This window comes from Dama dama, chromosome 18 (assembly GCF_033118175.1).
Source record: "Dama dama isolate Ldn47 chromosome 18, ASM3311817v1, whole genome shotgun sequence".
Lineage (NCBI taxonomy): Eukaryota > Metazoa > Chordata > Mammalia > Artiodactyla > Cervidae > Dama > Dama dama.
The window spans coordinates 44,333,996-44,359,555 of record NC_083698.1 but is presented as its reverse complement, the minus strand read 5'-3'; the positions used below and the strand labels follow the sequence as shown (position 1 = coordinate 44,359,555).

Genomic DNA, 25,560 nt, shown 5'->3' with positions numbered 1-25,560 from the left:
TTAGCAACTAAAACAGCACACAGGATGAGCCCAGCCATGATTCATCCCAAGGTTCTGGGAAGAAACCCACCTTTCCTGCTCACTGCTCCATGACAGATATCAGGACAAAAGCATGGTTCTCTTAGCCAGGAAAAAACAGGGAGAGCTGAGGGGTGAGATGGTAGTTGATGAGCTTGGCAACTAGTAGGGTCTGCCACAGTGGCCCATGCTGCAAGGAGCTACAGCCCTGCCTGGGGCACCATATGCAATTAAGAACAGGAGCCTCTGGGGCGCTGAGCCTTGCATCTCTATTGAACTAGAGACGTAGGTAGCGCAGACAGTTAAGAGGCCTCCAGCTTCCAAGTCTGAAAGTGAGACAGGGCTCTCTACCAGAAGGCCAGACTCTGGAGCACATCAAGATCTCTGTCCAAATGACACGCTGCCAAGCTATAGTGGATTAGCTCAACTTGGAGCCTGGCAGATTTGTGTGCCCTTCATGTTTTGCTGATTTAAATGGAAAGGCCATGGATTTGTTTCTTTGCTTTGTCCTTTCTTTCATGGCCAACTGATACATTAAATCAATTTTTGTAATGAACCCTCATTTGGGGTGTCTTTAGCAAGGAGACGAAAGAAGAAAAAATGTCTGGACCTGGACCAGTGCCTATATGCTGTTGGGGACCAGCTTCCATGTGGGAGAACTCCCTTTGTATGTTTTCTGGCTTGGTCAGTAAGCACTTAATGTGCGGAAAAGAGTTTTTCATCAGGAGTACCAGATTTGATGGGTGGCAAGATTTTAGTGCAACCCCCACCCACCGACCCCCAAACATAAGCAGAAACAAAACAAAGGGAAGGTCTTGCATTTCCTCCTGAGAACTGTTCCAAAGACTGGTTCCAGGAAGCGTTTGTGGAATGAGTGCCAGCCCAGCACTGTGTCTGGGACGGAGTCCAGGGAGCTGCTGGGAGAGGCCTGGGGGAGGGAGAGGAGCTGCATTTGAGTTATAGAGTCACTTGCAGACTTGCCTGAGCTCTGACCAGCCAAATGTCACCTTCTTGCAATTCTGTCTGCTGGCCTTCTGGGTGTCCTAACATCATCATCAAATGACATTTATTAACCATCTAACTGCTCATGTTTCAGCCCTATGTTTAAAGTGTGAGTTCACTCTGAATACTTTGTAGGACCGTATCTCTGTAGTCCATCCTTTAGCCTAAATCCCTACTAGCCTCATATTGAGGAGGAAGAAGAAGAGAATGGGGGTCTCTGGCCTTTAGACACTTGTAGTCATCAAGACCACCACAGAAGCATTCTGTGTCACATAGAACAGCCACATAGCTGTTCCCTGGTGGAAGGTGCTGAAGTGTGTATAGGGGTTTGTGGGAGTTCCGAGTGGCAAGGTAAGTCAGACAAAGGCAACTGGAAAGGTGAGTCTTCATTCAGGCCCTGAGGGAGAGGAGAACTGGACACAGCCCAGAGAAGAGGGGAGAAGCGGCAGGAGAGTGAGCTCAGCAGCGGTGGCTGTGTCCCAGGCAGCCTGGCCGTGCTGATGGGAGGGGAGATGAGGCTGACACCAGGAGAGGAAGGGGTTCAGCCCCAGCTGGAAGGGAAGTATGGATAGGAAAGGTATGATCTCTCGACAGGAGAACCTTAGAACCAGCTGTTGCCATTACTGTGATGGGAAGCAGGGAAGCCTGGCTTCCTTGAGAAGATGGCGGATGTGACCGGCCCGTGGTGCTGAAAAACCGTCCTGGCTACCGTTGCTGTTGGTTTGTTTATTTTTTCAACTGAAAGTGCTGGCTCAGTCCCTAGGATAGAGGCGGTAACCCTCAGTGCCACAGACGATTGAATGTCACTATTGTTGACTCACCCTGTGAGGTTCTGCAGAAAATCTGGGAGCTCACACAGAAATATTTTTGGCTTCGGTACTATTTGCTTCTTTATTTTGAGGAAAACTATACCCCTGTGTGTTTTTATGTAAATGTTATTTGTCTCTGTGTGGCTTGTATTAGCTTATTAACCTGTAATCAAAGTTAAAAATGTGGTTTTTTTTTTTTTCCCCCTCACAGTTTTGCTCATTTGGGAGTCGCCTCATGGGACGAGGGTACTATGTGTTTGATAGAAGATGGGATCGTTTTCGATTCGCACTAAACTCCATGGTAGAAAAACACTTGAATTCACAGATGTGGAAGTAAGTGAGCAGTTTTTGTGCAATATGAGATGAGCTGCCCCACAACCCTCTGAACCCCAGTTTTCTAAATGAATGTCCCTCGTTGGCTTTTTGTTGAATGAAATGATTCTGAAATCAGAATTCATGATTAATTCTTGAACGTCAGCCCCCCTTGGTGGCTTGCCTGTAGTTTTTCAGAGACAACTACGATGTGTGGTATGTTTTATCTTCTTTGGAGATAACTTTTATGTTGGTGACCTTCTAACTAAATGGAAAGGTATAAGACCTTGTTTATTTAAGTGTTAAAGGGCCTTTTTGCCATGACTAAGACTATCTAAGGATATAAAAATATGCTTCTGTTTGTAATGTTAATGCTAGAAATTGATACTAAAACTTTCATAATGGTTATTGACCAATTTGCAATTGTTTAATGTCCTATGAAAAACTATGCAGCGTGGCCAAACAGGGCAGATCCAGGACCATGTTGCCAAGTTGGTTAAGCTTGTCTTTGGCCCTTCCCACATCCCTAGGACTCTCTCCTCACCTCTCTACATACTTCTCTCTACCCTAAACCGAACTTACGTCCCATTTCTCTATGGTCCTTTTATTTTCCAACACCTCTCGATGTATTTACATTTTAATAGATTCATAAAAAGGGAAAAAGCCTTCTTGACTTAGGGAAATGCAATGCTGTTGTACAGAGTGACACGCTAGGTCCTCTCAAAGCATAGCATCTAAGGAACTGCCATTCTGGACACTTGGTAATGCCAGGCTGACCCCCTGGCGATCTCCAGCCGCCCCCAACCCCTGCAAAGGTGACCTTTTAAGATCTCATAATCTGTAGAATCATGGATCCCTCAGCTCTAGGCCCAGATGGTCCAGGAAAGCCAACATCGAACCGCCCAGCCTGCCCAGCGAAGCCCAGGAAAGGCTGGGAAGGCATTCCCGAGAAACAGTACTAGGTCCTAGGGTAGGATGGGAAGAGCATTTGAAACCTGCCCACTCCCAGGTCGCCTCCTCTCTCCCAGACAGTGATGGCCCCTCAGGCCCTGTTCACCACGACGCCCTGAGAGCTTCCAGAACTTCTAGAAGTAAGCCCCACCGCGTGTGCCGTAAGCTCTCCACGCAGACTTAGGATGACACGCTGACACTTCTTGTGACATAGGAAAGGGCCACAAGAGAAGCTTATGGTTTCTTCTCACTTCAGTGACTGCCCAGTATGTCTCAAGGGCACCCGTTTTCTACCTGTGTCCTTTCTGAGCGGCACCCAATGGGCTGCATGCGGGGTTCCCGTACCCCTGGTGTCAGGCGACTGAAGCCTGTGCGCGGGTCCCCCAGCATGGCAGCTGGCCCTGGTGACCCGCAGCTTTGCTCTCCTGTGTTGTGGAAGTGTTAGTCCCGGACACGTGGAAGGAATGTGTTGATCTGTATTTCGCTGCCTGGTGTCCTGTCAGCTCAAGTCCATATTCCTTTCCTCCTCAGGCACAGAAACCCGAGCCACAGGGCATCAGGTCCCTCCCCCCTTTTCAGGACTTGCCTAACAAATCTGCTGTCACTGAGCAACATTGGGGCTGCCTGGGTGTCAACTCTGGAGAGCGTAGCACCCCGCTGCCCTCTCAACCTCGCTGCCCAAACCCCAGGCCCCGACGGGCCCGAACCTGGAGGGATGGCAGCCGATGGGGGCGTGGAAGACATTAGGAAGAAAAGGAACGGCCAAGACTCTTTTTTCTTTAACAAGCATTTAACTCTGCATCAGGAGACGCCAACACAGTATTCTCTTTCAGCCAGGTCAGCATCTGGATCTCCGTGCCAGCCGGCAGGGGAGGATGGGCACTGTAATTTATTCGCATCTGGGGGCTTTTGTATGGGACTTCCCTAGGCCAGCGTGCAAAGCTGCAACTGGGACACAGCCCACCAAGCTGAAATCCACTGCCATTTGGCACCTGAAAAGTACATGAACTGTCTAGCATGGGGGAAGGGGTTCCCGGGGACAGTGAGCTGCCACATGCCCCTCGCCCTGTTTCGCCCCCTGCCCCTTCGCCCCTCCTGCCTCTGCTGTCCACTTAAGATGAGTGGGGGGAGGAAGGGAAGAGGTAGAAGGTATGCAGAAAAATAGCGCCCATCCCACTGCTGAGTGTCAGCCAGGGCAGGCTGAGGACTTCAGCTCTGGTCAGCACAGGCTGAAACCTGAGTGTAGACTCTGTAATGGGGAAATGCCGGATCAGGACGCTCAGATGGATCCCACTTATGGTCATCGATTGGGGCCCTCTCTAAATGAGCCATCTGGTATTTGTAAATAACTTTTTATTACAAGTAACTGCCAGAACTCTGCCCATATGGACTCCTACCCATATTTTAGCTGGTACAAAACTTGAGTGAAGGAAAGATTGAGTGGGATGCCTGGAGAACCACAGGAGGCAGCAGCCAGCAGAGACAATGTGGTGTGCGGACATTGCACCCTCTGAGAAATGGGCCCTGGTGCTGTTAGAGAGGGGTGGTGCAGTGCCAGACAGTTCTAAGGGTGTGTTTAGGCCTTTCTCATCTGATTTATGGGAGTCCTTGGCTGGCATGCTTTGTTGTATTGCTGCTGAGAATTCATCCGCTCACCCATCCACCACCCACCCATCCATCCATTCATTCAGTCATTCATTCATTGCAACAAGTACTATTAATGGAGCCCTTGTTTAGTGTTGATAGCAGAGGCTTGAGAGAAAATAGATTTTTCAAACACCATTATGGCCACGCTGAGTTTGGCAACATTTTTCTCCTGTATTTGATCTCAGTCTGATGATTTCAAGGACACTGCACTTGTGTATTCGAGGATCCCCCTGGATCCCACCCTAGAGATAGAAGCCGTGGGCCTCACCAAATTGCAGGCAGAAAACGGAATCCTCGGGAGAGAGCAGGGCTAGGAGAGGCATGTCCTCCTCAGCGGGGCCTCTTTCCAGAGTTCCCTGCTGAAGGGAGGCACCGTCTCACACCTGCCCACCTTAAGTGCTGCTTTCCAAGAGGCAGAGCTAGTTCCTAACTTCTGGGGATCCCCAGCTACATGGAAAATGACTTCCAGTAGAAACAGGGAGGAGTGAGCAAGGTGAGAAACAGGAAAGAACCTGTTTGAAAATATGCCCCTGGCTCCTGAGATCAGTATCCTCTCTCCTGAGGTCTGTATCCTTTCCTGAAAAGTCAGGGACATGGTGACCCCGAGCCCCCATGCTCCTCCTGGTCTCCAGAGTAGTAGCAACATGAACCAAGGCCATGGCTTGGAAGCAGAAGCTGTTTCCATCATGAGTCAAAAGATGGAGTTTGCGGGGAGACTTCCAGGGTGACCCTCTACCTGCTGCTGGCCTGGGCTCCACAGAGTGTAGGAGGCAGAGAGTTTTTTCCCAGGTACCCCCACTCCAGCTTTCAAGAAGGACACCCCCCCCCCCCCCCATTCATGTGTTCTCCTGCATCTACCTTCAGAACAAACTAGAAATTCCCAATCCCCTTCTCTGGATCTATGAGGATTCTTCTACCTTCCCCACTTCTTTACCCGAGGACAGGAAGACCTGCTGAAGAACAGCCATACCCCAGTGATAGCTCCTGAGTGAGTGGGGAGGCGGAGCAAGGTGAAGAGGAACAAATGTCACAGCACCTCTCTACAGGGTAACCAGAGACTGTAGACAGCGCACGCAGGGGCAGACTGGCCTGTGAGGAGAGGGGTGACTCCAGTCAAGAGCAGGGTGTGGAGGCAGGGGGCACAGAGGCTGCAGGGGCATGGGGGATGTTCTGGCCCCCATGTGCAGTTGGCACAGCCCCATCCTCACCCTTCTTCAAGCCAGGACCTAAGTGTGAAATGACCACCTCTCTTTAAAAATCACCTTCATCACTGCCAGGGGCAAGAAAGCAGGGGGATACTGTTGGGGCAATTTCTATTCTAATTAACATTCTCCTTTTATTCGGGAACCCAAATCAGCCATTACCCAATAGCCAAGCATGGAGAAAAGGATCTGAAAACCTGAAAGTGATTAAAACTAGTTTGCCGGATGTTGCAATGGGGGGAAACCATAGGGAAGGGCCATAAATCAGATTTCGCCATCCTTCAAGGCTTCATTTTCCATAGTCTGGTTTCCACCAGGGTTTTCTCTGTAGCCCTGATGCTCACACTTAATCGAGCTTCTGGAGCAATGCAAAGCCTATTTCTCACTGTTTCTCTTTCACTCTTCTCTCACGTTTAGGAAGATCCCTCCTGCGGCAGATAGCCCCATGCCCTCGCCAGCAGCCCACCTCACCACCCCTGTTCCAGCATCCGTTTTACAGCCTTTCAGCAACCCCAGTGCTGTGTATCTTCCTTCAGCTCCCATCAGCTCGAGACTCACCTCTTCTTACATAATGACATCAGCCATGCTCTCAAATGCAGCTTTTGTGACATCGCCGGACCCGAGCGCCCTCATGTCACACACCACAGCTTTCCCTCATGTGGCCGCAACCCTCAGCATCATGGACTCAACCTTCAAGGCCCCACCCGCCGTGTCCCCGATACCAGCCGTCATCGCTTCCCCATCCCACAAGCCATCCAAAACCAAAACCAGCAAATCCTCAAAAGTCAAAGACCTGTCCGCCCGTAGCGACGAGTCTCCAAGTAACAAAAAGAGGAAGCCGCAGTCTTCGACTTCCTCCTCTTCCTCCTCATTACCCCTGCAGACATCCCTCGCCTCCCCATTGTCAGGGCCCCACAAAAAGAACTGTGTTTTGAATGCCAGTTCCGCTTTGAACTCCTATCAGGCGGCCCCTCCCTATAACAGTCTGTCTGTGCACAACTCAAACAATGGGGTGAGCCCACTCAGTGCCAAACTGGAGCCCTCAGGACGGACCTCGCTGCCTGGCGGCCCCACGGACCTAGTGAGACACGTGGGCTCTGGGGGCGGCAGCAGTGACTCCTGTCCCCTCTCTGTGCCCTCCCTTGCAGGGGACCTCTCTCTGGCCTCACACAATGCTGTGTCTTCTCTGCCCCTCTCTTTTGACAAATCAGAAGGAAAAAAGCGTAAGAACTCAAGTTCTAGTAGCAAAGCCTGTAAAATCACTAAAATGCCTGGAATGAATAGTGTTCACAGAAAGAACCCGCCCAGCCTTCTTGCTCCGGTGCCCGATCCTGTTAACAGCACCTCCTCTCGGCAGGTAAGGGACCCGTCCTTCCAGGAGCCTCCTGGCACTGCCCAGGGATGGGGGTGGGGGAAGCGGCAGTGCCCCCCGACTTAGCCAAGTGGTCCAAACAGGTGGCCCAGATAGGTAACACAAGCATGAGTCCCCTCCTTGATCTCCCTCTAGGTGATTCCACCCCTTGTTCTGAGAGAAGTTTATGTAACAAACACTTTCTACAGTACCCACTACGTGCTAGGTGCTATTCTGAGTCCTATATGAGTATCACCTCATTTAATCCTCACAACAGCCCAGCGCAGTTGATGCTGTTGTAATCACCACTTTACAGATGAGCAGACTAAGGCACAGAGAGATTCTGAGCTCCCCACCTCACTCTATTGTCAGTCTGGGTGATTTCACTGAAGAGTTCTGTTGCCAAGCAGTTTGATCTAGTGGCATCCCCTTAGGAAGAACCCGGGGCCTAGCAGGTTACGTGATGACCTGGGTCCCACCTTAGGGGGCTGCTATGCTTCTCACTTGACCAGGCTCCCTACTCCTAAGATAACTCTTTATTTCCTGAAGTAACACTGCAGCTCACACCACCTGGCACAGAAGTGTTCAAGGCCACTATACACAGATGAGGGTGTCGTGAGGGAAGTTGGGGGGATGGGATGTGGTCCATGAAGAACACATGTTTTTTCTCTGGAGCCCTGTTCTCATCTTCAAGTCTCCCCCTTCTTCTCCGGCCAGGATTGCTGTTTAGAAAACCCTCCCGTCCAACTCTGGTGTCATTTGCGTGTAGAGGAAGGAGCAGGAGGTAGGGAGGGGCTGCCTGGGCTCTCTGCGAGCTGAGTCCAGTGGGAGGGACCTCACAGGACAGTGTGCATGGATTGTAGCAGCAGCCCCAGGCTGACAGAATTCAGTGGGCCCCAGCCCTTTCTGGGAGTGAGGGCTTTGGAGGCATGAGAGGCAGTTGTTTAAAAGATGTTTTCATGGTTTTCATCATCTTTGTGTGAGACTTGTTAAAACCTCATGCAGAGAAACTCTTGAGGGGGATTCACAAAACACAAGCAAACATGCGAGAAAAGCAATTTTGGATCTCAAGGGCTAGACAAGCTGCAACCCAAGGCCAAGTCTGCAAGGGGTACATAGGTCCTCTCATCAGGGCCCAAACAGTTGCACACATCTGCAGTTGCAGGGGTGCTGGGGAGAGGGACCAGCACCCACCGGGCACCCCCACCCTGAATCTAATAACTGCTCGTTCTTGCCACCTCCAGGTCTCAGGATGGAGGGCAGATCCAGGGCTTCTTAAACTTGAATGTGCACATGAATCACCAGGGGATTCTCAATAAAGTGCACATTCTGAGTCAGCAGGTTTGGGGTGAATCCTGAGAGTCTGCATTTCTAACAGACACCAGGCATTGCCACTGCACTGGTGTGCTGGCCACAGACTGAGCAGCAAGGCTATAGTGCCACCTGTTTTCAATGAAGTTCTAGCAGCTAACTGTTACTTATGGCCTGGACTCTGGTCCAAGCCCTTCATATATTCTTTAATCTTCACCTGTTATTACCCCCATTTTACAGATGAGTAAACCAAGGCACAGGAAGGTTAAATAATGTGCCCAAAGTCACACAGCAAGTAAATTAGGGCTGGGATTTACACCCAGGCAGTTTGCCTCTGGAGTCTGGACTTTTCATCTCTGTCTCTATTGATGGAGTACTTCTGTATGGGTGGAGTGCCTCTATCTCAGGTAAATGTGGCACTGTTGATTCTTTGATGTGCAAGACTATATGAAATGTTTTGTAAGCATGCTGAATTAGTCAAAACCAGTGGTGAAAGGAGCAGACAAGCCTCCATCAGATAGAGTGCTCATCAGGAGGGAAATCAAAAGAGTGGATGAATATAACGGCTGCCTTGGAACCAGTCAGTGTTGGTTTTCTATTGCAGCTGATATCTGGGTGCTTGTCACCAGGCCATTAAGAAAAGGCTTTGTCCAGGGTCACCATCGGTGATTTCCCGGTGTTAGGGAAAGCCCTTCGGGAAGCCCTTGGGGAAATCTTAGGCCTTTGGGGAAATCTAAGCCCTTGGGGAAATCTTAGGCCTTTGGAATCTCTTAGGAGATTGGGCAAGATGTGGCATGAGGGTGAGAAATTCAAGGTAAAATATGATTTGGGGACCAATAGGGGATCTATGTAATTGTATCTGGTAGTTGTAAGGCCCCAGAATTTGCTGCGGAGATACTAAATTGAACAAAAAACAAGACTGTGAAGGTAAGCCTGCTGCTGCTGCTGCTGCTACTAAGTCGCTTCAGTCGTGTCCGACTCTGCGACCCCATAGACGGCAGCCCACCAGGCTCCCCTGTCCCTAGGATTCTCCAGGCGAGAACACTGGAGTGGGTTGCCATTTCCTTCTCCAATGCATGAAAGTGAAAAGTGAAAGTGAAGTCGCTCAGTCCTTTCTGACTCTTAGTGACCCCATGGACTGCAGCCTACTAGGCTCCTCCATTCATGGGATTTTCCAGGCAAGAGTACTGGAGTGGGGTGGCGTTGCCTTCTCCAGAAGGTAAGGCCGGTGTCTATGAAAAGGCGAGGGGCGCGGAACTCCTCCCCTGAGGACACCGCCCACCGTGAGCATGAAGGCCAAGCCCACACACCCCGGGGGCAAGTTAGGAAGGCCTGGGCTTAAGCTCCCACTGGAAGGCAAAGCTGATGCCTCTTGCCATATTTCTTAACAACGACGTGGAGTGTGCTGGGAAAACTTAGAAAAAACGCAAGCATTCATTCTCAGCCAGTCCAAGGGAGTCTGGGCCTGAAACGAAATGGGTCAGGAACTGCAGTCACAGGTGGGAAAACTGGGCCTCCTCCAGAAAACTTGCAGTCTGTGTGTCTGGGAAGTGGCTTGAGAGTTCCCCTCAATTTTCCCTCTGGGATGAGAGGGGCGTGGTGGAGGCCCCCTGAAACATACCCGTTTTTTCTGACGTTTAAGGTGGAAACACGAGTTCCACACCACAGGAGGAGAGCCTGCGAGGTACCGTGAAGCCTCCTCCTCTCCCCTCGCGACTCGTGGTATCCGGGAGTCTGTCCCAAGCTGACGCCCGTGTCTGAGGAAGGCTTCACTGGTGTCTTTCAGGTTGGGAAAAATAGCAGCCTAGCTTTGTCACAATCCAGTCCTTCAAGCATATCCAGCCCAGGACACAGCCGACCGGTAAGTTACTGGGGGGCAGAAGTCCATAGGGTCTTCAGCAGGGTGGAAAGAATGTGGGCTTTGGGGTTCACATCTCATCTCCGGTTAAGAAAATGGCTGCCCGGCGTCTAAAACTAGGCCTGCTGGTAATTGGTTGTGTGCCCTTGGGCAAGTTCCTTCATTTCTCTGTGCTTGAGTTTCCTCGTCTGTAAGATGGGCTCATTATAACCCCTATCTCATGCGGCTTTTGTGAGGATTAAATTAATTTATTGACATAAAGCCTCTACAAAATGCCTGAGCCCTAACACACACAAATGCTAGCTTTTACTGTTAGCAGTTGCATGATGTTGGGTGGATTACTTCTCTGAGTCACAGGTTTTTCATACGTTAAATGGCAAAATGGACACCTACCTTCTGAGGTCGCTGTGAAAGTTAAATAAGATGCTGTTGACTAACGGGCCTTACTCTTGGCAGACATCAGTCAGCACTTTCTTGAGGCTTCTGGTGAGCTGTAGTTATCATTCAGGATGTGGTTTCATGGTGGAACTGTTCAGGGTAGATTTAAGAGTTTTTTAATAAACTTGAGGTGTGTAAACAGTGTAGACGTGATTTTCTCCAGTGGAGTGTGTGCACGTCCTGGGGAGGCCAGGGAGGGTACATGATGGGAAAAAATATGTGCATGGCTGTTAACATTGTCTCAGGAGTGCCATATGTGTCATAGATACAGAGTTACAGTGTTCTTCTGCACTTTGGCCTTTGGCGTTTTCCTACAAACCTTGGGTGGAGTATGGGTGAAGGTTAATAGGGAACAGTTTTGTATCCTCAGATCAGGGAGTGCATCTCCAGCATTTTGAGTCACTTGTGGTGGGGTTTGCACTGAGCACCTGCAGCCCACCCTCTGTGCTAGGGTGAAGGCGGGGCTCCAGGAATCTGCCTGTTGACAGCAGGCCTCTGAACAGGTTGCAGGGTGTGCCTGGAGACTCCACTTTGACCCTTCACAGGCACCTGTGCAATCAACAGCTCTAGGCACACTAGCTGGGAACCCACAATGGGGTTTAACAGACAGCCTAACTGTAACAATAACACCAACACCTCTCTTTTGTTGAGCTCTTCCTCTGTAGGTGGTGTGCTCTGCCCCTCACATATATTACATACGTTTCAATCTTTTAACAAACTGGTCATGTTGGGGACAAAATGTCATTTTGCAAATGAAGGTGAAGGAACTTGAACCAAACCTGTATATTCAAAGCCTTTATGCTTAACCCAGCACTATACTTCTTCCTTGGGTAATTCTCCATGCTGTCTGTGGGTTAGTTAGGAAAAGATGGACAGAAAAACAAAACAAAAAGGGAGATAGATCAGCTGTCCCAGTCCTCCCTCCTGGAGGGAGCCCTGTGAATCTACGGGATTTGTCCATGTGCTTTCCTCCACAGCTGGGACCTTTGTGGCTACCTTCCATTTACCGAGTCCTTTACTTCAGTCACCTCATTTGCTCTTCACAACTGGCTTTTGCTGAATGCAAGAAGTGGCATGGTGTCCTTTTTATTATAGATGAGGAAATGAGGCTATCTTTTTGAACTCTTGTAGGTAACCCCAAATGTATGTTTTTGAAACAAGCTTTTTCTTTTTTCTTTTCTTTCCTAGAAGAACACAAACAGAACGGGCAGGATAAGGACTCTTCCATAACAAGACTCTGAAGCCACTTCCAAACCAATGCCTGGCCACGGGACCCCACCCCAGCCAGAGGAGGGAGGGGAGTGGGCAGTGGGGGAGTCTGTTTCCTATGCCCTACCTGTGGCTCTGGCCTTTCTTCTTTTTTTAATTGACCAATTTTTAGTTTTGAGGAAAAAAGAAAAAGGCAAAAGAACGTGAATTTGAGATTTACAGAAAACAAGTACCAGTGTTTTGTTTCCGTTCTTTGATTTGCCATGTGTATACCTTCTTCCAAGTTTGGAGTCACTCATCTAGCTTCTGATGCTGCTACTGCATCATTTTGTTCCAGCCACAAGAGCAGACATTGCAGAATGTCTGTTCCTGGTTGGCCTTGTCTGAAACTCTTGAACTTGAGCACATTCAGTGCTCCTTTCCTTGGGCTCTTCCATCTTTCCCTCCCGTCCCCGCCTACCTGCCACTCTCTGGGTCCCCCCTGGCCATCAGAGGAACAGGCTCTCATACCTCCCCTCTGGACCATGTGTTGATGGGGGAGGGGCTTTGCTGGGGAGCTGCCTGTGTTTAGGGAACAGAGAGCTGGAGGGTGGGCCACGTGTCCCCATCAGGTTTCTAGGGCAGCAGAATGGCAGGAACCAGATGCAGAATTGAGAACAGCAGCGTTTAATGATGGCGCTCACTCAGTACCGCTATGCAGCTATGCAGCTCACAGACGTACTGGGTTAGGGACGGGGCAGGAACGGACCTACAAGGTTGCAGGAAGAATGGTGTGGGGGTAGGAAAAGACATCCTCAAAAGATGGTGGGAATTGGGTAATTGTGATCATCTGAGCTTGTTAGGCCTCCATGCTACACAGTCCCTCCCAGAGCACCGTGTACAAGGGCACAAGGCCGAGGAAGTCACCGGGGGGAAGAATTCCAGGGAAAGGGGCACAAGACCTCAGGAAGCCACTCAGGAGGAGGAATGGTACCCAGGGCTGTGGACGTTCTCAAGCTGCCCTCTGGGGCTTGACAAGAGGAGAAAAGCCGGGCCAGAAGCAAGGGCTTGAGGGAAAGCTGCTGTGGAGGGTTAACTGCCAAACCCCTGTTAATAATAAATACTAGCATTGCCCACCCACCACCGTGCCCTTGGCCAGAGGCCCCCATTCCAGCACAGCCACCCAGGAAAGAATGGTAAGGCCACCACTCGTGGAGAAGAGACAGAAGGGAGAAGCCGGAGGCCTGCAGCTACAAAACTGTTCACACTGGAGTTCTGAAAGAAACAATACCATAAGCTCTAATTGGGAATTGTAATCAGGAAGGAGTTCCCCATATAAAATAGGTGTTCTGTGCTATGAATCATGTAACTTTGTGTACAGTATAATGGAAGAGATACTAGGAGTTTTTGCTTCATCCATAAGTCAGATATGAATGCCAGTTTTGCCGCTGGACGTAAACCCTCATCCCTAACCTAAAGTTTTCCTTTTCTTTCCCATTCCCTCCAAACCCAAAGATCAGACTACTGTTAAATTTCACCATATGATTGGATTTTGCAAAGACGGGAGGCAAACGGAGTGATTTGCATCAATGGAATTGCACTGACAGTGTTTCTTAATAGGATTACTAAAGTTTTTAATATAAAATGATTTTTTTAAAAATCAGGAGTTGATATTAGGTACTAGGACATTAGTTCAGATGAATTCATTTTTATTTCTACAGTGTTAAAAGTGCACTTATATGCTGGTTTATTTCCATCTTGGGAAAAAGAGACTGCAAATTGAAGGGAAGATTGTTACTTTTTCTTTTTTAAAAAAAAAAGGTTAAGGCAGATTTTAAGACTTATAAATGTTTAAGAAATTATAAACAAGGTTAGACCCTTTGAAAAAAGTTTAGAAGATATTCTTAAAGTAAATTTTTATAGTGTTAATTTTGTAATAATTTATGTTTTACTATATTACAGAGCTAACTGACCAGAATAGTTTCAGAAACAATATGAAACTTAGGAAAGTTGAAGCAATGTTTATATTTTTAAAATGTTCTTTGAATTATGTTTTTATTGTACATTTCTTCAGACTGAAAAGTATGTACATATCTTTGTTATTTTTGCACAATTTTCGTCTTGTTCAGTTTTAGAAGTCTGTTTTTTTTTTTTAATAATTTATTTTGAGTTGTAATACTTGCAGGAGTGAAAACAACAACAACAAAAAATCTCAGCAACAAAATAACCCTCTGATTTACAAACTCTTACACTCAAAGAGGGAAAACAAAGGTTGAGAGATTAAGTGGCTGCTTCTGAGAAATAATGTCTCGACAGGGACTAAAGGAGCGATTCAATGGATTTTAAACATTTTAGCTCTCTACATCTTGAATTGCAAGCTGGAATAAAGAGGCTCCCCACTGAATGCTGCTTACTTGGTGAAAGACTGGCTCTGACCAAGGTGAGGACATTTCTGGAAACTGAGCAAAAAGGGAAAACCCACGGTGTTTCTTCCTTCACAGTCAGCTACAGGTTTACTTTATAATGATGTATTCAAAACTCACAGCTTGAAAAATGGAATGCAAATAAAAGGTTTTCTTTCAGTTTGTTTGGATGGAGTTCAACTGGACCAGCCTATAAAGCATTTTTGGGGGAATATCCTTTGGGTACTTCTGTTCTGCACACCCCACTCAGCCCTCTCTCCTAGCCCCTTGACTGCACACACCCCCATCTGCCTGAAGATCTTGTGACTTGTCGCCAGCCGTAGAGGCTCGAAAGCTCTGGTTGTTAAAGCGTAACGCAATGCATAGACCTGTCAGCCATAAAAAAAAAAAGCGACCTGGATAACTTGTATGCCTTCTTTTGTATCAATGTACCAATTGTAAATAATGCTGATCAACCTTTGTAGAGAATAGTTTATACAGCATATTCTATTATTGCTGATTCTCAGTGAACTCTTGTTTTAAAAAAGGAAAAAAGAAATTTTCTATTTACACCTTCTATTTTGTTATGCTGTCAGCCCATGGCACTTTAACAAAACTCTGTGGGTTTTATGTAGCTGGTCAGTCATGGGGTATATTCAATAACTGTTGTTGCACAGAGGAGAATTTGCACCTGCTCATTTGTCCTTTCCTACTACCAATTTTAGAACCTTTTCCAGAAATTTTGAAGAAAGCATGTCCAAACATTCTAAACAAATGCCACACTTGTGGAGTGGGTTTCTTTTCTACGATCCATATTTTGTAACACTAAGTATTTTCCTTCTTTGTCCTGCACCTTTATGTATTAGCACTATCAGATAGAATTCATTCCATGCCTGTGATATTGTAAGCAGAATAAATGTCTAAAGTAGGTGTAAATAGTAAATTCTATGGCTTACAGTTTAAAAAGGAAAGAACAAACACGTATCTATTGATACTGCCGTGGTTCAGCACCAGGCCTGGAGACATTCTCCAGTGAGCGATTGTATTTTTTTTTTTTTTTTTTGCTTTTTTTTTTTTTTTTTTTGTAACATGGCTTTGTAAATAAAATAATTTATATGTTTGTAAATCAACGTCTTTGGGTTTTCATAAAATGTAGATTTAGGGTATTGTTTTTTATTCTTCTGGGTGTATGTGTCCTCAGCAGACGAGCCTTCCTGCTAGAACCCACATTTAAGGTGTAGAAGAGAGAGTTCATTCAGCAGATATTTATGGAGCATCCCATCTGTGGCTGCCTCTGAGCTAGGCACTCTGCTCAGTGATGAGAAACAGATACAGTCCCAGATGCTTTCTGAAGGCACCCAGGTAGGGGAGATGGTACATAAATACACGATGGAATGCGTAATTACAGATTGTGGCAAATGGTAGAAAGATTTGAGTTCTATGATAGAGAATAACAGGAGAAACCAATGTAAAATGGACTGAGGGGGTGGTTTGCAATCAGGGAGTTCCCTCTGAGAAAGTGAGCTGAAGACAGTGTCAGGGAGATAATCCCAGGCAGAGCTGGGCCACAGTGGGAAAAGTATGGTAGATTCTTGGAGCCTAAAGAAGACAGAACAGGGACAGAACACTGTGGATAGAACCGGGAAAGGGATGGGCAGGGCAGGAAAGGATGGACGGAAGTTATGGCAGGGTCACAAAAGGCCTCATAGTTTGGATTTATGTGCTTAGTTCAGTGGGAATCCTTTGAAGGGTTTTACGTAAGGGCATGATGTGATCTGATCTGTTGAAGGATCTCTAACTGCTGTGTAGAAAATCCATCAGAAGTTGTTGCAAGAGACCCAGTTAGACATTGTGTTCGTGTGGTTCCAGAATGGTGACAGTCTATATTAAAAAAAAGTGAATGGATTCAAGATCCATTTTCCATGTTAAATTGGTGAGACATGCTTAGGAGTTGGATGTGAGAGTAAGGAAAAGAATGACTCCCAGGTTTCTGGTAGAGCAGTTGTATTGGGTAGAGATGCCATTTCTTCAGAAGTAGAAAACCAGAGGAAGAACAGGGTTTAGGGAGGGGGCAAAAGAAACATTTCATGGAAATAAAGAATTATGTTTTGCATGTTTGTGTTTGTTCATGTGTGGTATTACCATGGAACTGCTAAGCTGCTGTGTCAAGAAGGCATGAGATAACACATGACGGGAGCTCTCAGCAGGGGTAAGTTGGAGGCATCAATTTGGGAGTCTTTGTTATATAGATGATATTTAGAGCCGCAGGTATATGTGTGATTACTTGAGAGAATGTAGGGGGAGAAGAGCAGGCATTTAGAGGTTGGGTGGGAACAGAAAAGCTCACAAAGAACCCAAAGAGGAAGCACTCACAAAGAGAAGAGAGAGAACCCAACAGGTAGTAGTTCCCTGGAAGCTAGGGCTATAGGATGCTTCATGCAAGGAAGAATCAACTGAGTTTACTGTTGCAAAATGGAAGAGAGAGATGGTATTGAGTCTGAGGTACTGCAACATGGAGGTCACTGGTGACTATTAATCTCCTAGGTCTGTCATAACAAATTGCTACAACTTGGTGGCCTAAAAGAACATGAATTCTTTCTCTCAGAGTTCTGATGACCAGAAGTTCAAAATCAAGCAGGGTTGCACTCCCTCAAAGGCTGTGGGGGAGATTCCTTCCCAGCCTCTTCTGGTTTCTAGTGATGGCTTGCAATCCTTGGCATTCCTTGGCTTGTAGACTCATCACTCCCATCTCTGCCTTCTTCACATGGCTTTCTGCTCTGATTCTCCCAGGTTTCAAGTCTCCTATGGCCTTTCTCTCTCTCTCTTTTTTTTTTTTTTCCTTTTTCATTTATTTTTATTAGTTGGAGGCTAATTCCTTTACAATATTGTAGTGGTTTTTGCCATACATTGACATGAATCAGCCATGGATTTACATGTGTTCCCCATCCCGATCCCCCCCTCCCACCTCCCTCCCCATCCGATCCCTCTGGGTCTTCCCAGTGCACCAACCCTTGTCTCATGCATCCAACCTGGGCTGGTGATCTCTTTCACCCTTGATAGTATACTTGTTTCAATGCTGTTCTCTCAGTGCAGCCCCCTCCCCCAGCCCCTGGCCTTTCTCTTATAAGGACATCTGTCCATGGACTTAAGACTCACCCTAAATCCTGGATGATACCCTCTCAAGATACTTAACATAGTTATGTCATTTTCCAAATAATTCATACTCAACAGGCTCTAAGGGTTACAACTTGGACACACAGTGACCATAGCAAAGCAGGTGTGATGAAGTGGAAGTGTCAGGAGACTGAAGGAAATTCAGTTGTGTAGACAAGTCTTAAGAAGGTTAGAAGGCCCAAGGGAGTGTTTAGATTTTGTTTCTTTTTGTTTCTTGTGTTTTTCAAGGGAGAAGCATCCAGATTGTGATTCATATGCTGCTGAGGCTGGGACAATAGAAGGGAGAGGTTGAAGAAGCAGAAAAAAGGGATGATTTTTTTTTTAAAGATTTTTTTGATATGGAGCATTTTCCAAAGTCATGGAATTTGTTACAATACTGCTTCTGTTTCTAGTTTTTGTTTTTTGGCCACGAGGCATGTAGGATTCCAGCTCCCCAAAAGGGGGTCAAATCCATAACCCCTTCATTGGAAGGTGAAGTCTTAACCACTGAACCGCCAGGGAAGTCCCAATTTTTTTTTAAAGGGAAGTGTTTGAAAAGGCAAGAGGAAAGTGAATTTGAACATGTGTGGAGGTATTGGCTTTTGTGGTGCATAAAGATCAGCCGAGACATATTAAAAATGTTAAGAGCTTATCTGTGCAAAAATGGGATTCAAGTCAGGCAGCACCAAATCAGAAGTGGTTAGGAGCTCCGCCAACAGGAGTTGGGGAGAGATTTTTATAAAGGGTGGAAGGAAAGTTTTGATTGGCTCTAGCTTAAAGCCTTGTTGGTTGGTTGTGATTGATTGTCACTAGCGTTTTGATTTTGTAACCTTGAGACATTTACAGACTTAGGTTCTGGTTTGCTTACATAGGCCCCTAGGGCATTAGAGCATTTCAGTCTAATGGCCTCTTTGTTTAATTAATTTAACAGTAGTTAGGGGGACACTTCCTCCAGGGAAAAGGGGAAGAAGTCAGCTTCTAGATTCACTGCTGGCAAGATGAAAGAATCCCCATCTGATGGCTTCCACTTTCTCAATGACCATGGGCAAGCCAGGTGTGCCTGAGATCTCAAAAGAAGCTTGAGAAGAGTAAAGAGAGAATGAAATAGTTACTAATGAAACTGGATTGCCACACAGTATTGACAGCATATTTATGATTCCTGATCAAAGCACAGCCCTAACATGGAGATGACAGTCTTGGAGAGTTGTCTGAGCACACCAAGGGCAGAGCAAGGCCCCTTGGAGTCAACACTCTCAGGCAAACCATGGCACGTTTCTTGTTTTGCCTCAGGCTAAAGTGTGAATATTTTTACTATTGTACACAAGAGGAAAAAAACAGAGGAAGCCCATTGACATTGCACAAAAAGGTATAATTGAATTATCCATAGCCACGAAATGTCATTGTAGTGCATCTAACACCAAAGACATCATTTATCCCTTGGTTCTGAGCTTTGTCTGTGACTGGCTATCCATCACTGATCTGGCCTGGGTGACTTCCAACTTCATACTGAAAGAAGCCTAGACATCCTGGAACTCTGAGAAGCCTCTCTCAAAGTTAGTCATAAGCTTGGAGAATCAATGTGAAAACAGGAAGTAATCTTTTTAAAATGTATTTATTTGACTGCTTTGGGTCTTGCATCATGTAGGAGCTTTTGTTGCAGTGTGCGTTCTACAGTGTGCAGGCTCCGTACTTGTGTCCTGCAGGCTTAAGTAGTTCCGGTGATCGGGCTTAGTTGCTCTGTGGATGTGGGATCTTAGTTCCCCAACCAGGAATGGAACTCGTGTCCCTGCCTTGCAAGGCAGAGTCTCAACCACGGGGCCACCAGGGAAGTCCTGGAAGTAATCTTGAAGATGCTCTAAAGCAAGGGAGGAAACTGAGAGACACAGGTCAAATGAAGTATCAAGAACACATAGCTGGGCTGACGGGCAAGCCTCTCCTCCCCTCAGTCTGATTCTCTTTCCATTGTTCCTTGCCTCCTGGAGAAATAAACACCTACAGACGTTTCTTCCTAAGCCACTGTAGATATTTCCATAAAGGTATTTTATCGTTCTGTGTATCTCCTAGTTGGTTTACCCAAGTCTCTGGAATTTTACAATACTATAGTATTTTTTCTCCTTTTTGATTTTTCCCATTAGTCAATAACTACTTGCCTAGTGGATTATTTCTTGGTTTCTGATCTGGGACTATTCCAGAACATCAGGTTTAAGGTATCCATGTCGCTGAGTGAAGTTCCCAGGAATGTATTTCAATAAGTTTATTTTCTCTTCATTACATCTTCATAAGTCGTTCAACTCAAAAAGTAAATGAGGAAGGTGTAAAGAAGCTGAACGCCTCTAACACCCAATCAGCCCCAGACAAGTCTGAATCATTGCAGAATCATGCTGGAAGCCAATAGTTCAGAGGTGCTGCATTCGTTGTGACAGTTAAAATCACAAATCTGATCTAAGGTCACTAACACTCGAAAAGGTCTCTCAATTTAAAAAAATTCTGTAACATTTTTGGGTAGCGCCTTTTGCCTTTAAACAGTTCAGCAAATTTTTAATCAAAGCAGCCGCAGCCTCACAAAAGCGTTTGCCTCTTCAGCTGCCTGGGCTGGCTGCTCGCTGGGAAGCTGCTGTGACAGCAGGAGCTCACATGCTCTGTGTTCGGGTTTTCGTTTTCTCTCCACCCACTTCACTTCCCTGTTGGATTTCCTAGCGGGTCTTATCACTAACCCCTTCCTCTACCCCCCATCCCAGGTCTCTCCAGTGTTTCTGAATAATCCAGATACATTGTAGGCGGACGCAGGGAGAGGGTAACATTTCTGGCACATTGTTGGAATAGGGGGAAGGCAGAGCCCCATAAAAGTGAAGAAAACGGAGAGGAAAACATGATTCTGGAGCTTTTCCTTTGGAAAGAAGAAGATGCATGTTTTTGTTTTAGTTTGCAGTTTTTACAAGTTTTTTCTGTCCAGCCCAATAAACCGAGAAGGTTTGGATCCGGACTAGACGCATAGCACTGCGCCTGACTGACTGCTGGGGGACACACTGCAGAGGGTACCTCTCGCGGGGCTCCCCTTCCAACACTTGGAGGATGTTCCCGTCAGGTCCGTGCTGTAGCCCGGCATTGTTCAACATTTTAATTAATGAATTGGCATTCAAAGTAACCTTGGTGAATTAAAGCCATGAATACAGACAGACAGGTTTATAGAATAGATGTTACCTTTGGGGGCACAGGGGAAGATTCTGATGCTAGAGATGTTCTGTATCTTGACCTGAATATAATCATGGGTGAAATATTTATCAGGTTGTGTACTTAAGATTTGCTCATTTTACCATGCACTAAAATGTAAAAGTTTACACACAGACAGAAAATGTAAAGGGCAAACTTGGAGCGATAATTGACTTTGCAGAAAGAAGAAAGTTAGCAGGTGGTTTGAGGAAAATACTAATAAGAAGCCCGTTTTCTCCCCAGATCCCCCAGAGGCAGTAGGCACCTCAGAGGAGGGGCACACAGTCAGTTGAAAATAGGGAAGAGGGGCTTGAAATCTCACATGAGGTTGTCACACCCCTCAAGCCCCCTTTACCTCCACATGCAGCCAAGTGGCTATTTTCTCTTCACTCCTAACAGGAGACTAGAGGGTTATTTTCTGGGAAAACTGAATTGGAAGCCAAGATTCAAGATCCACAGAGACCAGTCCAGCAGAGAAAGTTGTCTTGGGGTAGGATAGGGGATGAAATGAGGCAGAAGATTGTCTCTTCTCATCACAAATTGTAAAATTTTAGTTTGTGACAAAATTGTGTGTGTGTGTGTGTGTTGCTTTGATATTTTTAAATTTTAGGTAAGTATATTGTCAGGACGCCTACACAATGATGAAATATATGGGAGCCATTAGATGATCTCACTGTTGTGTGTCCAGAGTACAGAGTTTGGCTCTGGGCTTGGCAGCTTATAAACACTGGAATCAGGACCAGAGCAAAGTGGTCAAAGTAATCAAATATAGTTGATGGCAGTGAATAGTAGTGGAATACACTATCCTAGAGATGACTGAAAATGGAATGCCTGGGATGGCTTTAAAAACAATTCTCCTTCACAGAGGGACTTTCCCAAAGGTGATCTTGTGCTGGTAGAGTTTGGCATGGATTACCATGTGGGTTACATTGACATGCTGGTGCTCTTTCATTCAAGAAACATCTATATCTCATGTTTCCTTGGACTTCAAATTTATCTATAGGATCTTCTTAAAAGACTGCGTTATTCAGTGTTGTTTGGATCCTAAAACAGTAGCAATCATACTGTTGGCATACAATAGATGTTTGCTGAGTTAAATGCTGGAGGGGTGTGCTGATGGTAAATGTTGAACATCCAGCTTTAGGGGTGGCAGGGGAAGCATTTGCTGATTTCTGTGGTGTTAACACACCCACTATGAGTGAATTCAAGCTACCAGCACGACCTCTCTGAATGCAGAAGAGGAAAACGAGTGCATATGAGCCCCCGTGAGCCTGGGCAAGCCAGCTCTAGCGTACAGTGACTTTGGCCAATGCAGAAGACATACTCATGACCAGCAATACTATATCAATTCACATTAAACTATAAGAAATAATCTAATCCATTAGTCAGACCAACAAGGAGAATTTGCTATCAGTTGGAAATAACCAACATTCAAATCAACAATTTCTTACCATTTTTAAGTTTTGTTTTAAACTTATTCCTGCTTGAAAAGGGCACTCACTGAGGCAAAGTGGATGCCTTAGTTTCCAAAATAACATCCAAGCAATTGTCTCTCTTGTATAAGCAATCCCCACTCTGTGGGCTGTGCTCCAAATGTTTCATTTGGAACCTAGTATTTTCCTCCACTTAAATGTAAAATCAAGGGTGATTAGGTTGCAGGACAGCCCACAAAAGTCCATAGCTTCCACAATGCACCTGAAGTCTGATGTCAGTGCAGGGGTGTTATTTTGAGAAATGTGTCCTCAGTTCCAACTGGGGAAGACAGGATTGTATGCTGCCTGGCTGCTATCCCAGCCATGAGAGACCACTTCCTGCCACCCTGCCATCTGCCAACTGCCAGGAGAGTAAAGACTTCTGGCCTGTACCCTGAACAGACTTACAGCTCTAAGCCATACCTGCACTGCGCTGATATCAAGAAAACAGCTAAGAAGGACAGAATTCCCCTGACGGTGGTAGTGGTGGTAATGGTGGTGGTGGGAGGGGGAGGAGTGGTGAACTAGTAATATTACTGACTATGTGTTCCACACCTTTTCTCATTTAGTCCTTGCAATAATTCTATGAGGTTTGTAAGATTATTATCCCCATTTCACAGATGAGAAAACCACAGTTTAGAGAGGTCAAGTAATTTGATCAAAATCACACAGTTGGTAAATGAGGAAGCCTCTTGGTAAAGGGTCCTTCACTCCCCAAGTAAGCTGTGTAAACAGATCCTCTGAGGTCATCCTTCATACAAATAATTTAGAAGCTCAAAGAATGTTGTTCCTAAGTTCTGTTCTGGGCCTCAATTTGATGGACCTAATGAAAGCATAAAAAGAGCTAGTTGGTGTTTTGGGGGCTAAATTTAGGCTTAGGGTATAATATGACATTTGGAAATGCAGAAGTAGCCTCCCAAATGAAACGGAACAGAAAAAGGAAGAATTTGGGTAAAAACTGGTGAGCTCTGAATGAGGTCTCTACCTGAGTGAACAGTATTATATCAGTGCTAATGTCCTTGTTTAACAAAGACAATGTTCTACGGTTATATAAGACATTATCATTGGGAGGAGCTGCAGGAGGATACACTGGAACTTTTTGTACTACTTTGCAACTTCTTGTGAATCTTAACTACTTCAGAGTTTAAAAAAATGTTTTTGATGAAGTACTGTACAGGGTATACTAAAGCACCAGTTATCCCAATCTGCTCCTGGGACCCTTCATACCGTGGCCACGGTGTTGATACCTTCTACATTTTCATGTTTTGTAAAATGACTTTACATTACTGTTTCAAGATGTTTCTAGCATTTTTGGCTCTTTTTTAGGTCATTGAAGAAGGAGGAAAGCTCCTGAGTAGATAATTGAGGCACTATCACAGATAACTGAGCGTTACCATTTCACAAAGACTGTAAGTTTGAGACCTGAGTCCCACAGAACCCTGTTTACCTGTTAAATCATAGTTGTGAAGCTAAAACAGGCACCTGTGTTTGTCTCACCTGATGCAAAGATTAATCTGATGTCACTACTAGACCATGTTCTGGTGGGTTTTTTTTTTAAACTCTAAAAATGCAGCTCACCAATAAAGCAAGTTGGTGAAAATGAAATTATCAGGTTCTAAATTATGTTTCCCTTAATATTTGCATAAAAAATGTTAAATGCATAGTAGATACACCTTTAGCTCCTCCTACATTGACACACAGAACCAAGAATCTATAGCTCTTTTAAAGCTGCAACACAGAATCTGAAAGGTTAACCAAAAAAAAAAAACACTTCTAATAGGAAATGAAGTAGGAACTCCTGTGGACATAGGTTGTAGACTATATTTAGTCCTGATTTCCGCCTTCTCATTTTAACAGCACTATTAAGATAATAATAGCAAACATTCATGTAGCTCTTCCTACATGCCTGGCATCATTTTTATAAGAGCTTTACATATATTAACTCACTCCTGAAGACATCTTCTGTGAGGTAGATATACTGTCTCCATCCTGTCCTTGGGGAAACTGAGGCACAGAATTTAGGTGTTTGGCCCAAGACCAAAACTGGGTTTTAAAGTGAGACAGTCTGGCTCCAGGGATCCCTGCAGGACACTGCCTCACCACACACATGCTCAGAAAGTGGGTTTCATATGTTTTCTCCCTTTTCTTTAACAGCAATCAAAACTCCTAGATGAGACATCTATAACTTGTCCCTGATTGATACTGAAAATGGAGAGGAGTTAGCCCACATTCTGCCCTGGCCACTCATGTCCCCACACTATCCCTTTTATATATACCCTCCCCCAAACGGACACACTAGCCCTGAGCTTTAAGTCCAAGTTTACAGGCAGGTTGACAAGTCCATCCGCAACACCAAAGCCCAAGCTCTTTATGTTAATGGCTCATAAATGGAGTGACCACATATTAAGTTGACCCGGGACATTCCCAGTTTTATGGTTGAAAGCTTCATGGCCATGGACCTCCCCACACACATAGTTCTGGGCAAACCAGGACTGTTAGTTGGTCATTGTGTGCTCTAGAAGCACTTGGGAAACTATTAAAAAAAGTTATGATGCCTGAGGTAGCCCTCCACCCTTGTGCTCTGGCCCCCAAAGCAATTATATCAGTCTCTGGGGGGTGAGGGAGAAGACAGTGTATATTTTTTTTGTTTTTGTTTTTTGACACTGTATTTTTTAATGACTCCCTAGGAGTTTCTAGTGTTCTGGGTTGGTAGGGGATGTGGGACTCTACCAAGCATGAGCTGGGAGTGTTGAGGCTCTCAGGACTCCTGATCAACATTTTCCAGACCTTTAGCTCAATTCTCACCAGCTGCTGTAATGTGGGGTCTCAGTCCTGACTGTCCACTAGTATCTTTAATAACAAGAGGAGCCTTTAATAACAAGCAATTCAGGAATATAAAATGGCACAGCCACTTTGAGTAAACACTTTGGCAGTTTCTTAAAAAGGTAAACATACACCTACCATATGAAACAGTCATCCCACTCTTAGCTATTTACTCAAGAGAAATGAAATCCTCTGTTCACACAAAGATCTGTCCATGAATAGCCATTGCAGCTTTATTTGTAATAACTCCAAACTGAATGGAACCCAAATGTCCATCCACAGGTGAACAGATAAACAAATTGTAATATACGCATCCTATGGAATCGTACTCAGAAATGAAGAGGAATGAAATATTTATACATGCAACAACATGGGTGAATGAAAGACCAAAAAAAAAAAAAAAAAAGAATATA

The 25,560-nt window shown here is 45.7% G+C and overlaps 1 protein-coding gene across 9 annotated transcripts in view; it reads left to right on the top strand.

Annotated features, from left to right (window-relative positions):
* The window catches only part of ATXN7L1 (ataxin 7 like 1), a 252,280-nt gene extending 236,713 nt beyond the window's left edge, over positions 1-15,567 (top strand). For 6 of the 9 annotated variants that reach the window (XM_061165221.1, XM_061165222.1, XM_061165219.1 and 3 more), the window contains 5 exons: positions 2,041-2,162; positions 3,624-3,929; positions 6,359-7,298; positions 10,390-10,464; positions 12,088-15,567. In XM_061165221.1, coding sequence (XP_061021204.1) covers positions 2,041-2,162; positions 3,624-3,929; positions 6,359-7,298; positions 10,390-10,464; positions 12,088-12,129 — 1,485 coding nt within the window. In that variant the 3' untranslated portion in view covers positions 12,130-15,567. The remainder of the gene's footprint in view (positions 1-2,040; positions 2,163-3,623; positions 3,930-6,358; positions 7,299-10,389; positions 10,465-12,087) is intronic. The other 3 variants (XM_061165220.1, XM_061165225.1, XM_061165224.1) reach the window with 3 other exon arrangements.
* The last annotated feature ends 9,993 nt before the right edge of the window (positions 15,568-25,560 follow it).